Source organism: Tachypleus tridentatus, chromosome 10 (assembly GCF_004210375.1).
Source record: "Tachypleus tridentatus isolate NWPU-2018 chromosome 10, ASM421037v1, whole genome shotgun sequence".
In the NCBI taxonomy this organism is placed as follows: domain Eukaryota; kingdom Metazoa; phylum Arthropoda; class Merostomata; order Xiphosura; family Limulidae; genus Tachypleus; species Tachypleus tridentatus.
This window is the reverse complement of record NC_134834.1, coordinates 63,087,531-63,104,198: the sequence shown is the minus strand read 5'-3', so window position 1 is coordinate 63,104,198 and position 16,668 is coordinate 63,087,531. Positions and strand designations below refer to the sequence as shown.

Genomic DNA, 16,668 nt, shown 5'->3' with positions numbered 1-16,668 from the left:
TCTGTTATACTTAACGCTAAATTTAAATTCAAATATCTTTGGATCTAACATTCTGTATTCGTTTCAACCAAAGATAAATCTTTTGTGAAATTTTAAGCCACAAAAATATGTTGAATACAACATATTAAAATGGTTTTGAAAACTTGTCAGGTCGTTACCACCCATGTGTCCACTTTCAGTCATGTTCTATCTAATGACCGTGCATCTTGACAATAGCCCTTTTGCGTAGTTTCCATTGCAATAAAAATCTGTCGTAAACCTGTCATATCTAACGTACACCTCACCTAGTGTAAGACGACAACAGATTCCCAGCACCAATTTCAGCAGTCTAATAGCATTGAAAACGAAACGCGTTTTATTCATCAGCTAGTCTTTATATATAATAGCCCCCCTCTAGTACAGCGGTATGTCTACGGATTTACAACGCTAAAGTCAGGGGTTCGATTCCCCTCGGTGGGCTTAGCAGATAGCCCGATGTGACTTTGCTCTAAGAGAAACACATTATATATAATAGCATAAACACTAGTTTCATTATTAGTTGCTTGAGGTATGCAAGGGTTAAACTGATATTTCGTGGTGGTCACAATTTGTTTACACGTGAGTTTTGTTCTTTTTCTAGGCGTGCATCATTCTTGATTATGGTGTGTAATGTTGATTGGATCACGTGGACGATTTTTGCTATCTTTAACTCTCACTTGTTACAAGGTGCCACGGTTTCCTTATCACAATTGGAGTGTGATTTGTTACAGATCTCTTTCTGGATTGTCATGGTATCCAGATTGATCCATATTCCTTTGATTTTCGTTTATCGATGTCCTTAAATACAAGAAATTTTCCCATTTTTGTAAATTCTAAATTTCCAATCTGAACACATTCTTATGAGGTTCACTGCAAAATCGTAATCATTTGTCAATGCAATTCCATCAGCCTATATTCATAAGTGAAATCATATGACACAACCTTTTCTGTAGTAAAATCGTCACACGTTGATAGACTAAAAACACATATTAAAGAAAGGAACCGTAAATCTTCTCAAGAAGCAGAAAAAAAATATCACAGCAGAGAGTTCTCAGAACTTTACTGAGTTTCAAAGCTAAACACTAAACCAACTCAAAGCACAGCTACCATTTCCAAAGTAAAAGCTTTGGCTGAAAAATAGAGTATTTTGGCTTAAACACTGAATGCATGAGAAAAACCTGATCTTATATCCTGGTACCGTTAAATTGGAACCGCGACAATTTTGTTCAACCATATGCTTGTCAAGTCCCTTGGTGCACCCTAATGGATGTTTGTTCCTTTGATTTTCCTAAACTGGGTCTTGAAAAATATACTATGAAGGACCAATTGACCATTGTTCGTAGGTGTAAACTTTTACCCGCCATCCCTCACAGAAACATTTATAATGGAAATGTAGATGTTGAACAAAATGTGAAATTATTGCTTATAAAATGAACAAGATTTACAATGAAAATAGATTCAAGGGTAGCACGTGACTTGAAAGATAGATCTTAAATGTTATTTATCCTCAGTACAACTGTGATTGAACCTTTTGTATACGAATAAGTAATATAAAAAACAAGGTAGGAATTTAAATAAATTAAGTGTTGCCATGATTAAAGTTTGTTTGTTTGGAATTAAGCACAAAGTTACAGAATGGGCTATCTGTGCTCTGCCCACTAGCGTTGTAAGTCCACAAACACTGTACCACTGCGGGAGCATGATTAAAAAAATACAAAACTGACTTTTGTCATTTAAGTACATGAGTTATAGTGAAAATCTAAAGCCAGTAAGCAGTTACTATTCATTTTGATTACGAAATGCTTGTATAAACAAATCTACCTTGAGATGATAACCAGAATTTCAAAGGAGTGTGAAAGAAATATTTGATATATTAAATTTTAAAACTTCTTCTCTAACAGTCTGTTTTTCGAAGCACTTGCTTTTCTTACTCTTTAAGTTGTTGGAAGTTTTTTCCTAAAAGCATATTTATTTATTTGAATTTCATACGATTCAATGTATTTTGTTATCGTTTCGAAGTAGATAAGATTCCAGGTTGCATAATGAAAGAGGTAGTTGAGAGTAACAAATGTAGTAGGTAAACAAATACTCACTTCTCACATAAGGAGAAATTCGGGATATTTTAATGTCAGTTTTGTAGATACAATATCAAGAACCTATGCCACAACATATAAATATGTAAATCTATTACCGGAATGCCATATCAAATTAATTTGCAACATGTGTTATAAGAAGTGAATTTTTCAGAAAAGTAGTGTCCTATGGGGCACATGAAGGAAAATATTTTACAAAAGAGTAATTATAATTTTAGAATCTAAGCAAAGGTATTACAGTATTTTTGTTTCTATCTTATATCTATGTGTTGCTTTCCGGATGTGACGATCTGAATCAGTTGTAGTCATAACGAGGAAAATAATATTTGTTAGAATGAATAAAAACTAAGGAAAGCTACTTCTCCTCGTAGTCGGAAGATTTTTGTATATTGTAAGTAGAATATCAAGTTTATATTAAACTTATGTAATAGTGTAAGAAAAACGAAGAAGGAATTACCAAATAAGTCAAACCGCTGTTGGGAATGTCATGTTGAACTGATGATATCCACATCTATGTGTTTTCACAATCTGCTTAGCAAAGTCTTGTTTAGCGTAAAATAGTTGTATAAACAGGGGTATTCGCTAAGCTAAACAGACACAATAAACGTTTAAGAGCAGCGAAATATTAAAATGCCATCCATACAATATTAACATACTTATCCAAAATACAACAGTTAATTTTGAAAATGTGTTGTTCACAATGGTGTGAATCGCGTTACGGGTAAAAAAAAGCCTTATTTTTAAGTAATATCCGATTCAAGAACAAACGTAGAATATCTTAACGTTGAAATAAATAGTAAATTAAAATCAGTGACACTGCATTTAACAACTTTCTCTGGAATTTTTTTTAATTCAAACGAAAATACAAAATAAGATCAACTATATGTCTGTCCCAAAAACAGGCAGACAGAAACATTATAGCATAAAAACTTATTGAGCCTTTGAAAAATAAAGAATAATGTTATTTTTATATTTAAATGTATTAGATATGAAAATAGAAACTTTCTTTGTAATAGCTTCCATCGATATCTATATACAAAGTATAAAAAGAGAAAACGCTTTTGTTTGTTTTTTCTGCAGTGTTTAGGGTAGAAATGAACAGTGTAGGGCCCGCAGGGTAGCTTTATCCGGCCCTCGATGAGACCCTAAAATATAATTGAATCCAACAGGCGAACAGTTACAAATTCATCCACGCTAGTCGATGTCGCTCCCGTGGGAACGAAGCTTGTAGTAAAAGAGAAAATTACAATTCTCGGTACAAAAACAACGTAATATAATACGTCATTTTACATATGAAAATCTTGGTTTTTTTTATTGGTTATAAATAATATATTAATAAAAGTAAGAGAGAACTATTAACAAATCCTGAGAAAGAGGATGTAACAGTGGATCTCGCAAGAGGGATCTGATTTCTTATTTGATGGCTCTGTAATAAAAAAGATTGAAGTTTAGGAAATGTTTGCTTTGTTCGAGCGATAACGATATTATAGTAATTTATATTTAATTTCGTATTAATTGGTAGAGTGGTGAATGAATTAGACAAAATATGTCACATTTCACACAGTAAGGGAAATGCAGGATTTTTTGAAATATTGTTTTGTAAGTTTAAAAACATATATGTTATATAATGTTAAATTATGGATTACTAGCTATTATTTCCTGCTATACTAATTTGTTTAATTTAATCGAAGGTAGTTTAATTTATTTTTAAAGTAACTTTCTAAAACCTCGTGGCATGCGCATTTTAATAAATTATATTATTTGAATAATACTGTCATTCATTGTATATTATGCTGCTATAATATTTGTACTTTTTATGGTAATAACAACAAAAATTTACTAAAGCATTCGCAGTAATTTTAAATAACACTTTTGCTTCTTACGGTGTGGCCCGAAAGTGCATTTAAAAATTTCTCTCCGGCTGACACCTTCAGGAAGTTTCACATGCCTGGTTTGGGAAGTCAGCAGTTTAATCAAAATTTGTACAAATAGGTAAATGTACATAGGAAGTTAATTTTAAATGTTATAACTTGAACTTTTAAAAGCAACAAACAACATTTTAATTAAAACAAGTGATGTGATAAAACTGAGTTTGTCATTATATTTAGCTGCTTGAAGAATTGTGGTCATTTCATATGTCGTGCTAAAGTAATCAGTTGCATGAGACAGGTCATATTGTATTGTTTGAATTTTATGCAAAGCTACACGAGAGCTATCTGCACTAGCCGTCCCTGATTTAGCAGTGTAAAACTTAAGGAAAGCAGCTAGTCATCACCACCCGCCGCCAACTCTTAGACTACACGTTTACCAACGAATAGTGTGAGTGATCGTGACATTATAATGTCCCCACGGTTGAAAGAACGAGCATGTTTGGTATGACGAACCCGCGCCCCGCAGATTACGAGTCGATTGCTTTAACCCCTTGACCACACCGGACCTAGTCATACTCTACTAAAAATAGTAAAATTAGTTATGATAAATGTCCAGAATTTAAAAAAACAAAACAACTTTCGTATTGTGAGACAAGGAATAAAAATAACTATTTAGTGTTGTTTGTCCTGTTGCTTCTCAAGTTAACATAACACCAAGTTGTCCTTGTTTTAGTCCTAGAGTGTACGCATCAGTTAACTCTATGATGAAGAAGTTGAAATGAGTATTTCAAATTTTATTTGTACTAACAAAACTCAATTTGATGTTACGTTTTCCTTCGTTCTATCAAACTGATCCCTAAACTTCATAAATCCATTAAAGTTAGCTTGGAGTTTGGTTTTTCAACTGTGCTTGCTGAGAATACCAATAATAAATAACAAAACGTAGGTTATGTTGTTTATTTTTCTAAACTCTGACCACCACGAGTGTCGAAACTCAGTTTCTAGTGTCGTGAGTCCGCAGGCATACCGTTGTGCCACTGGTGACTAATTTTATAAGCCTACTACAAGTAACTATTTTTCACTCTAAGCTCATGCAAAAAACGCGAAAATCATTCATATGGTCCTCATTGTATTAATTCTTGTTAATATATCTAGTATAGCCAGCTACAACAGGACATTGACTGGGCTTTCCCTACTAACTAGTAAAAAAAACAACAATACTTTTAAACATGAAATATTTGTTTTATATTCTTTTTAAGGAGTTTCTTTTGGCTGCTTTCAAATAATTATTTTGAAAAGAAATTTTTAAATCACCCCTAAAATTTATTTTCAAACTAGAAAATTTGCCGTCACCTGTTGGGATTTTCCCACACTTTATATTCAAAGCCTGCCTTTGGACTTGGTATTCCCGTACTGAAACCGATACATTTTACTGACAAGCAGATAGATCACTGTCAGTGAAGCAAAAAAAACATTTCATTCAAGGTTTTAAACATATATGCTCTTAAAGAAGCCAAAATACTCTTACCTTTATCTGGAATATCAATCTTAACTCACAAGTAAACTGTTTTAGAACTTCTCCAAAAAATCAAAGAAAAATAAACATTCACATCTGGAATGGCACATAACGTAAAGAATAACATTGCACCTCACTTTACTACATTGAAGTTTCTTGAGAAGTGGTAAATCTATTCCATTTTCATTTAGACTATTTATATTTGCCTAAATAGTTTCTGCTAGAAACTAAAGAAATGTATGTATATGGGCATGTGATGACTGTTTACTATTGTGTTTATCACAAAAGGGCGCTATATTAACAACAATACACTTTGTATTCTTTGACGTGGTTCATACAATTACTTGTTTTTATAACGTCACCAATTAGCAATTTTATGTTTTAGTCGACACAAATTGTATCAAATCAGAATAGGTTTCACTAACGCACCTTTGTTAACCTGAAGATGACCTATAAAGGTCGAAACGTTGTTCTGTACTTTATTCGGTTAAAATTTTGATATCCATACCCGCCATCTTTAGAACATAAAATCACAAGATCCGTTTGAAATTATACTTTTAGGTTGGTAAATCTTCTTAAGTAACTCCTTATGAAACATTATGAATTGATTTTCTTTTGATGATACTCACAAAAATAAAAATAAACAAGATTTACCAACCTGTCTTTTGAGAAAATTTGACAAATAATCTTAGACAAATAAGTCGAACGGTATAAGGAGGTGTTTTTTTATCCACACACTTTTACTATTAAGCAACAAGCAAAAATCACGCATTAGTACATCATATACAGCGACACTTAGTGGAGAAAAACACATATAGTTTTCTGTTGTTAGCTGAGACTTGTAGTTCTTTTTCCTTGTGATGGGTTTCCCAGTGACGACAGTTCTGACGACAGTTTGTATTAAAGGTATGTTCCAGAGGGCTGTATCACAGAGTGGATCGGCACTATGTGATTGGGCTACAGAACAGAATCCTAGGAACTATGCACGAACAGTAGCACATCTACTTGGATGTCCCACTGAAAGCAGTTTACAGTTGGTGGAGTGTGTCCGGGAAATACCAGTTAGTAGAATATTAAGAGTACAAAGAGAAGAAAAGGTATGGATACTATTTGGCAATTAAAATCATTTTGAAATACTATAAATATAATGCACATTGATTCATAAGAGTAATTTTCTTTTTCATTGTCTTCAGTTGAGCTTTGAATAAAAGTTCAATACACATACAACAACCTGAGTTTTAAGCATTATCCAGCTACAATATAAGTTAAGTTATTGTTTTCTTAGTGCAAAGCTACAAAATGGACTATCTTTATTCTATCCACCGCGGAAAATCGAACTTCGGACTTTAACAACAAAAATACATTTAATATTTCAGTTTTCTTTATTTTTCACATAAATTTACAACTCTAATGTTTTTCGCAGTCATTCAGTTTTATTCGGAAAATAAATAAGGAATTGAATACGGTAAAATTTGTTTCCATATATTGACACTTCATACTGCACTTATATTAAGAAGCTGTAATGAGATTCGACACATTAGGATTATATACGTACATGCTTGAAAGAGCTTCTGGAAATACTTTTATTATTACAAGAAGGTTCACGTGTTTCTATTTCCGTAATAAACGCAAATAGCGTTTGTTTTGGATTCAAAACCTTCACATTTTTTGTTACCGCGAGTTTGAAGTAATCGTAATAATGTTTCTAGATTTATCTATTTATTCTAAAAGTTATTTTTTTGAAAGATCACTTCTACTATTTCGTAAGTAGAAAGTTTAATTTTAGTCACCCGTGGCACCAATGGATTAGATCCGCGTATAATGTATTCATGATGTCATATCTGCACCCTGAAAATAGAGAAAAATAAAGTTCTCCGTGACGATAAACGGAAGCGAAACGGAAAAATCGTGACCTCTATTGCAAATTTACATGCAATAGGATACAAATTTCGTGAAATTGGGGGTTACACAATGCATAATAAAAATCTTTTTTCCACTATCATATAAGCTTATATTATAATATGATTTGAAAACTGCAGCTGCGTAGCACCAGTGTGTGTAGTCAGCCAGTCAGCGTAACTTTAAGGTAATCTTCAAGCTCCCTGAATGCATTTCGATGTTGCATATACATTTAAAATAGGGATGAAACTTATTTAACAAAAATTCGGTAACTCACAGAAAAATGAAATGAATTTAGAAGTTAATAAAAAGACGTTTAAAATTAAATAAACACAAAGGATTGACAATGCTGAACCGTAAGTTAGTCTAATTGGTTGAATACTGTATTACCATTACAATTCTATTCTCTGTGTACTTGAATCAAAGCTTGCATACTATTTAAGTTTAATAACTTAAACATATAATTGTGTAACTTTTTGAAATGAACATTGATAAGCTCACGAGTTTCATGTTAGTTAGGAGCTACAGTGTTAAAAGGAGAAACGAATTTTTTTCTGTTTTAACACGTTCAACAAACATAATGTTTTAATTACCATATAACTGAATATATTTGTATCAGTGTAAATTATTCCTAAGTGATAAATTAACCATTGTCAGTGTAAAATCCAAACTCTACAGATAAATAAAGAAATATTACCAAACAAATCAGGATTATACACATTGTTACAGATATACTGCAAATAAATATAACAAAAGAGAAAAAATATGCGTTACTCACAACCAGCATGGTTGTCTTTAATATGCACCTGCATTATAAATTTTAACATTAATTTACATTTTAAACGTTTTGGCTAAATGACAGTAATGTTATCTACTTTCCACAGTCTGTTTTTTTATGAAATAGTTTTTCTTAGTTAACGCTGTGTATTTTTGTGCTTACAAAAATAACCAATCTGCATGTAATTGCATTTTGTTTTTACTGTTAATACTCTTGTACTCGCCAAGGGTACTAGCCTCACTTTACTGTTGCATGAGTATCGCACTAACGTGTAAACGTAACTTCATATTTTATAAAAGGTTTTCTCCGTTGTACAAAGTTAAACTTGCCATTAATTTTGTTCACAACGTTTCATCATATATATCTGACATCATTAGGTGAATTATATAAGTTTTCCATTATAGTATGGAATACTTTGTGCAGTTATTCAAAAAATAGAAAAGTCAATGTGAACATGTTAAGACCTAAAACGTCGATCGGAGTAACTAGTAAACTTCTGACAAGTTATTTTGATTTTGCATCTTTTAAATATATTTTTTTAGATTATTATTATTATTTTGAGTCTCAACGCAACATTCATCAGAAATAAAAAAAACCATCTTTTGCTAAGACATGATAAACCTTAATTTAAGCTTCTATATTTTCAAGAATGAGGTTTTTAACAGGCCCATTACAGTTTACAGATTATAAGTAAGTATAGACTCATTCATATATGCTGTGGGTAAAAGTATTAATGATCTGGATAAGAAGTTTGAATATTACAAGAGCATCACAACAATAAAAAAATATATATATATGATAGATATTCAATTTCCGTTAACAAACTAAATCAATTAGTTAACAAGGACATGCATCTGACGGGATTTCTAATCTTTCATAGGTTTTAGGAAATTTTCCACTACGAGCTGTTCCGGTTATTGACGGTTTATTTACCAACGATCCTTTCATCCCGAACCATCCAAAACGTCTTCTTGCGAGCGGAAACTTCCGACGGATTCCTCTAATTATTGGCATTAACAAAGATGAAGGGGCTACTTTGACAGGAAGTAATTTTAATTTCTTTTAGTATTTGCATTAAAAAGTAACCTCTTATACGCCGTTCTAAATCATTAATTTTGCGATTTTGTATCCTGTTGTCTTATGAAGTTTTTACTAACATATTTTAACGCCAGGACGAATGTAAGTATAATATAGTCAAGACGGACGGGCAAGTCTTTCTTGAATAATGAGGTTAATTAGACTTCATTAGGGTTATTATTTAATTAGATTGAAAACCATAAACAATACAAAAGTGGGCAGGGGTATGTGTAACACAATTTATTATGACAAAGAATAGTGTAATAAAAGAGTTCTGGTGTGGCCCAGGGGTAACCTAGTCCTGATTGTGAATCCAAAAATATGTGATTCGTGAATTTTTGTTGCACGTTGGAGCTGTTGGGTTTACTATATGAGTGACGATAAAAGTACAGTATTCGGGTAATGCACGAGTTTGCGACTGGTGCGAATGCCTTATTGTTTTCCTCTCATCTATTAGTTCAAAGCTAGGGACGGTTATGCGCAAATAACACTTTATGTAGCTTGGCACTGGAATTTTGACAAAAGCTAAAACTATGAAAAAGTATTGAACAACATAAGGTTTATTATTTAATCGTTATTGTTATAATTTAATAAAATGATGAAAATTAAAGAAGACAGGAAGCTTATTATAACAAAAGAGAAATATTGTATGTTATTCACAACTAACATGGTCGTCTGTTTTAATTGAGCCCGGCATGGCTAGCTGTTTGTTGGTAAAAGAGCAGCCCAAGAGTTGGCGGTAGATGGTGATGTCCAGTTGCCTTTCCTCAATCTTACACTGCTAAATTAGAGATGGCCAGCGCAGATAGCCCTCGTGTAGCTTTGCGCGAAATTCAAAACAAACCAATCTTCACCTAACTAAACTTCTTTCTTGTACCCTTCATTTATACTGACGATTTTAATATAAATTTTACCCTAACCAAAGCTCAGCTTATCGTAACAATAGTGTAATGCTTTTTGGATTTATGTCTTTTATATTTCAAAGAAATTCCTTATTTTCTAGCTACTTATAAAACTTGCAAAATAATTTCTCAGAGTGTTCACAAAGGTATTGTTAAATATGATTAAATTGTACGCACAATAACCAGAAAATATACAACCAATTTGGTACGACATTGTCTATTCTTTCATGTACACTTTGGTAAAAAGCGTTAGATTCTAGAATAAATTATGGTACGTAAATATGACGTTTTTTTGTTTTTTTTGCTAGTGAACAAATCTGTATGAATACAAGCCGTTAGGTTATTGTCTTTCATATATTTTTAAAACCCCTTTCAAGCAAATAACCGTATATTTTGCTTTCATCCGCAAAAATTTCACGTTTGGTAATTTTAAGAAATCTTCATTTTGAACAGTTTTAAATTTTTATATTTATCAGCATTGTTGAATGTCATTTGAAAATATTTTTTTCAAGTTGAATCTTGTGGGTGGTATAAATATAAATATTAAAATCTTATATTTATTTATTTGTTATTTATTAGGAGTAACAAGCGATTATTTGACCCAGTACAAACAAAATCCAGATTATGTCCGCGGCAACCTTGTACCCAAATTTATTCAAACTGCGACTAATATCAATGCCAATTATGCTGTGATCGAGAGTGTAATGTTCCACTATTTCAACAGAATAAATTTTGCAAACGTCACTCAAGTCCTTCTGGCAATGCTAAATGTAAGTAGAAAAAAAAAATTCAAAGTTAATGTATAATTCTAACATGGTATCATTCATGAAACTCAAAAAGAAAAAAATATACAACATAATACTAGATAACTGAGTGTCACCTGCGTAGTTCATTAAGTAATCCATTTAGTTTATCTGCATGTATACAACCATGTGACAGGTAATTGTTTGAGTTCAATAAATGCATATATCTATCTATCATGGTCTACCTTCAAGACAGTAGATAAGATCCAGGACCTTCCTAAGTTTCAAAGAAGAACAAATTAATATATTTAGTTTGCATTAATGGCAAAATTACTAAGGCCACTTGACTTCCGTTCTAATTTTTGAACCACTGGATCAAACTGAAGACAACCAGTTAGCAGCACCATGTCATTCATTATCCACGTTAAGACATTCGATGTTACTCTAATAATGCACTCACCCACAACTTAAATAATGTGAAATATTTTGGAGTATCACAAACTTTTAAATACAGAGTTCTACCACACAGCCAACCCGTGATCCATCAAGGCAGTTCTTGGTCGTTTAATTAATGTAATAAGGCAACTGACACCTTGGTTAAAATATCATTTATTTTAGATACAATCAGAAAATATCATTAAAGCTTGAAACAGAAATTGTGAACAATGAAAAAATGAAAACGTGTGAAAGTATGTCTGTTTCACTTGTTTTTTGTGTTAAATATATGGAAAATAAATATGATATAAAATACGTAATTAATTCGTCTTTGATGGCGTTATTTCAAAGGTGCAAACTACAGGCGACATAGCCTATGTTACATTAAGTATAGGCTCCTATCTTGGTCAATAATAGATGTCTTAATCATATTTTTATCTACCTATTTTTGTTTCTTTACAAATGTAGCCGTTTCTCAGTTTATATAGTTCTCTGCATCCCTATATGTTTATCTTACTGTCATTTTTATGTACTTGCCACAGATGACAACGGATGCCTTGTATGTGTCATGCATTGATCAAACAGCTAAAATCTACTCTCAACTGAATATTCCAACTTACTTCTATGTATTTCAGTATCGTGGATCAAACAGCAACGCGCCAAGAAATCCAGCTTTTAGTAATGGTATGTTAAGTTTCAGACTTAATTACACTAATTACATGAGCATACAACCACTAAAACAATGAGTAAAGCTGTAATGGAACAGATAGGAGTAATGAAACTTGGTAAAAAAATGTAACGAACATTATATTAAAATCACATTAATTTATTGCTTGAAAGTATCATAAAATGCTTTATGCAATTTTTAGGTTGTTGTAGAGATTAATATATGAGCAAATAAATTAAACAAATAATATTTATTTATGTTTCGATAACAATTGTTTGTAATTTTTCTTATCAAAACGTTTTTATTTTGCAGTTGTTTCTCACGGAGATGAACTTTTTTACCAGTTTAATCTGCAAAGGGATGGAAAGCGCCCTTTCTCTAGTTCAGACTCAATTATAGAATATCGTATGTTAACTTTATGGACTGATTTCGTTAAATTCGGGTAAGAATTAAAAAATTATTTCTTGGGTTGGTTTGTTTTGAATTTCGCCAAAAGCTTCACAAGGACTCTGTAGGCTACTTGTCCCTGATTTAGTAGTGACTAGAAGAAAGTTATCACCAACTCTTGAGCTACCTTTTTACCAAGGAATAATGGGATTTATCGTCACATAGTAATACCTACATAGCTGAAAAGGCAAAATTGTGAGTCAAATACTCTAACTACTTGGCCATGCCGAGCCTTATATATATATATATATATATATCTGCGGACGTACAACGCTAGAAACCGGGTTTTGATACCCGTACTGGGCAGAACAAAGATAATCAATTGTGTAGCTGTGTGCTTAATTATAAACACACACATGCATATGTATAGCAAATGAAATTGGGGAATTTCAAATGATTTTTCTGCTATTAAAATTATTTAATTTACTGTTGTCTCATAGACAAAGAGACATATTAATGGTGGCAACATATATTCGGATTCAAATAAGATTAAGAATAGATCAGTTGTTCGGCAGTTGACATTCACAACTTGCAGACACTTATTAACTTAATGTTTTAGTTTATACATGGGCTAAAACATTCAATAAAAGTGTCCTTTTAACACATTTTATTTGTTTCGTTTTTATTTTAGTCGTTATAATCTTGACAGGCTAAATTTGAAAAGAAGAAAAAAGGAAACGGGCCATCTGCTGAGCCCACTGAGGGAATCTAACCGCTGATTTTAGCGTTGTAAAACCGTAGACAAGCGAGGGCCCAATATCATGTCTTATTAAAATTTGCTTTAGAAAACAGTCGAAACTTACATCGCAGTTTAAATACATATTTAGGCCTAATAATTGAGCCTAATAAAACCTTTTAGTCTGACTAACACATAAAACCATTTCTCACAAGTTAATATTAGGGAATAATATTCAAATGTTCACGTACTGTTTTGAATTAAAATTTTTTATCGGTCCTTAAACGTATTGATCAGAGAAAATCAGATGGAGATGTATTAAAAATGTAACTTTATTTTTTATATTTTGTCGTTAGAGAAATGGGAACATTTGCACGTTCTTTTAACTGGACAAAAAGTTGACTTGTTTTGTTTATTTCTATGGGAAAATTGTTCTATAATATAGTACTATAATAAATAGCATTAAATTGGATCACGTCAAGAAAAAAGTTAAAAGCAGTTTGCTATTGCCAGATGGCATAAATATAATCCCTACCTGTTTCTCGCTTTCAAAATATATAAATGGAATGTTTTAAACTTCGTGTATATATATTCCACTAATGTGGAATCTTTTAAGTGGTGTTAGATAACGGATTGTTACAGTGTTCTCATCAATAATGCGTTTGGGAATTCCCATAATTATACTGCTTCATTTAATGATACCGACGGTGCTATCTGTTAGTAATTTTTTTTTTTTTGTTTTTCTCAGAGTTTAATTAAATATAATGCATTCCTAAGTTATTACTGAAAATATTGTGTCTTTTGTTTCCTCTAATTTTTGTATTACTATGATTTTATCTATATATGTGTTGTTTGTTTGTTCTTGTTTTTTTCATAATTTATTTCTGTTTTCCTTCAGGGAAACTCCCCATTTCCTAAACTACGAGTTTACTGATAAATGGCCTCACTACAAAGGTGACAATGAACACTTTGTATTCTACTCAATCGGTCGTGATTTGAAAAAGGAGCAAAACTATAGACAACACCAAGTCACCTTGTGGTTGCGCCACCTACCATCACTCTCCAACATAGAAACTGTATTGCCATCAAAACTCCCTCTAGTGGAAGACAAAGTAGAAGCAGTTTATAGCACTTTGGCTTGGGCGATTGTGGCTGTTGTTGTGGCACTTTTTAGTTTAGTTGTATTACTTTTAGTTGTTTTGTACAATCAACGTCGGAGTCACAATTTTGAAATGAATTCATTTGAAGAATCTTCTCAACAGTCTCCTGGCCCTCTAGTGACTCCAACATTATACTAATCTACAAAATAAATGATCAAAAAATTCAAATATAAAAAGTATTGAAAATTAATCTTTGAAATAATCTGGTTTCATTGGTACAGAAAAACATTCAATTTTATATAATATTTATTGCGAAGTGCTCGTACAAATGCAAGCAGTTTAGATTATTTGAATATTAAAATTGCATTACAGAATCTACTTCGCTATCTTGTGATATAGGATAGAAGCACAGTCATGCATACAGTAAATGACTTTGAGACTCATTTATTTATCGTGCTTTATCTCACACTGACTAGAGGGTATCTTTTTTAAGACCCAATAAAACAAAACAATTTGCTACCAAGAAGATTTTAATAAGTGCTTTAAAAAATTGTAAGCGTATTTAAAAGAGCAGATGGAAAACTATTGTAGTGTTGTTTCGCCACTATATCGTCATGTTCAAAGTGGAAAAGTCTTAGATGATAATTATAGTGAAATGCGTAGTACTTTCGAAACAACTACTTTCAACCATGTGGGAATTAATTCATGTTTCTCGAACAAAAAGTAATTCAGTTTTATGCGGTGATATCGTTTTAAAGTTCTTAAGTGATATGCATGCAAGTTAATTAAGAATAACCTGTACCACATAAGCGATAAGAGAATGTAGAACGAAGCATAACAATTATGTTAATATTTATATACATAAAAAGTAACCTCCTGGAGTGACTACATAAAATTATTAACAATAACTGAAACAGTTTTGTTTATTCATCAATTATGATTACGTGATTACATATAATCTGTGCTACAGATATTAAATGACATAATTAATTTCTTGTTAGCATGTACCTAATTAATGTTGTAGCAACCGATAAGACATGTACACAAAATAATATCTCTACTCTGATATTTTTCAGTAAATGTGTAATAACCTTCTTGCTGTGTTTTTTTTTAATCCGTCAGCAAATGGACCAAAAACAATATTTGCTCGCGTGATTGAAATATTTATTGTTATGAATCTTTTAACATGTACGTTTCCAGTAATTCTTTTTAAACATCCATCTATTTGTAAAGCTCAAATAAAAACTCATAAATTAAAATGTTCTTGTCATAAATCTACTTTCATTGTATATTATTAAACTTTTATCTCTTCGGAATAAAAGCATTTTACCTGGACGTAAAAATATGAAATAAACTGGCAATTATTTGGTTCTTATATCTATATCATTTTTTTATTATTTTTAACTTTTATTGTACTAATGATACATCTCATGTTCTGTGTTTTGATTCTCAATACCTCTTTTCATTATTGTTTGAACAACATAAAAGATTTAGGAATGTCTTTGCGGTATTTATAAGGCAGATCTGTGTGTTAAAATAAATTGCAGTTTGAAAACATGATCGTGTATGCATTGCTTCACAGAAAACACATTATGTCTGTGATCCTAAAATATCACACATTTCGAAAAAAATATACTTATATAAGAATTAATATAAGAAATGACATTTAAAGAAATAAAAATTATACAATCCAAGTATAATCACTTAACGAATGAAAGTACGAGTATTTGGATCTTGTTTTATTCCATCCCCCTTCAGAAAATCTTTAATTATTAAAATTACAATTTTAGATCATTCTGATGCTTTGAGAAACATAATAGAAACTAGTAGGAAAAGACACGATTGAAAACAGATTAATAGGCAGCTTATGTGACCTTTTTCTTCCTTATTTCTAGCTTATCCTTTCGATTCTCTATCTCCAACTGCCGTATTCATTTTAGAAAATTATTTTACTTATGGCGAGTAATTATTTTGAACCTAAAATTCAATTCAAGTTGGAGAAACTGGGACCACAGTTAATGCTATTATAGCACAGTATTGACTAATTATGCAAATGTACTTTATATTTATGTGTTTGTTTATAGTTAAGCACAAAAATATACAATGGGCTATCTGTACACTACCCACCAATGGTATCGAAACCCAGTTTTCAGCGTTGTGAGTTTGTAGACATACAGCTGTGGGACCGTACTTCAAATAAACAAAAAATGTATATTGAACACTTGATACAAAAAACTGTACTAGATAGAATCCCTCATATAAAGGAAAAGTAAGAAACTAAATAAAGAATTGCCCTAGACGTTTGTAAAACACTTCTTATGGTTGACATATTAAATAGCAGTAAAAGCTAATTACTTATCAGAAACTGTTGGAAATAACAATAATAACTGAAAATCTAATTTGTAATTTGAAAAAAAGGAAGGCATATAATATCAGTTTTATCTAA

General features: G+C 31.5%; 1 protein-coding gene and 1 long non-coding RNA gene across 4 annotated transcripts in view; one reads left to right on the top strand and one right to left on the bottom strand.

Annotated features, from left to right (window-relative positions):
• LOC143229438 (uncharacterized) overlaps positions 1 to 6,407 on the bottom strand; it is a 34,635-nt gene extending 28,228 nt beyond the window's left edge. Inside the window, exon 1 of one of the 3 annotated variants that reach the window (XR_013015864.1) lies at positions 6,157 to 6,407. This is a non-coding gene — a long non-coding RNA (uncharacterized LOC143229438). The remainder of the gene's footprint in view (positions 1 to 6,156) is intronic. The other 2 variants (XR_013015863.1, XR_013015862.1) reach the window with 2 other exon arrangements.
• The window catches only part of LOC143229437 (esterase E4-like), a 47,626-nt gene extending 31,844 nt beyond the window's left edge, over positions 1 to 15,782 (top strand). The window contains exons 6-11 of the mRNA XM_076461772.1: positions 6,405 to 6,595; positions 9,056 to 9,221; positions 10,734 to 10,924; positions 11,875 to 12,016; positions 12,312 to 12,441; positions 14,021 to 15,782. Of these exons, the coding sequence (XP_076317887.1) occupies positions 6,405 to 6,595; positions 9,056 to 9,221; positions 10,734 to 10,924; positions 11,875 to 12,016; positions 12,312 to 12,441; positions 14,021 to 14,420 (1,220 nt within the window). The 3' untranslated portion in view covers positions 14,421 to 15,782. The remainder of the gene's footprint in view (positions 1 to 6,404; positions 6,596 to 9,055; positions 9,222 to 10,733; positions 10,925 to 11,874; positions 12,017 to 12,311; positions 12,442 to 14,020) is intronic.
• The last annotated feature ends 886 nt before the right edge of the window (positions 15,783 to 16,668 follow it).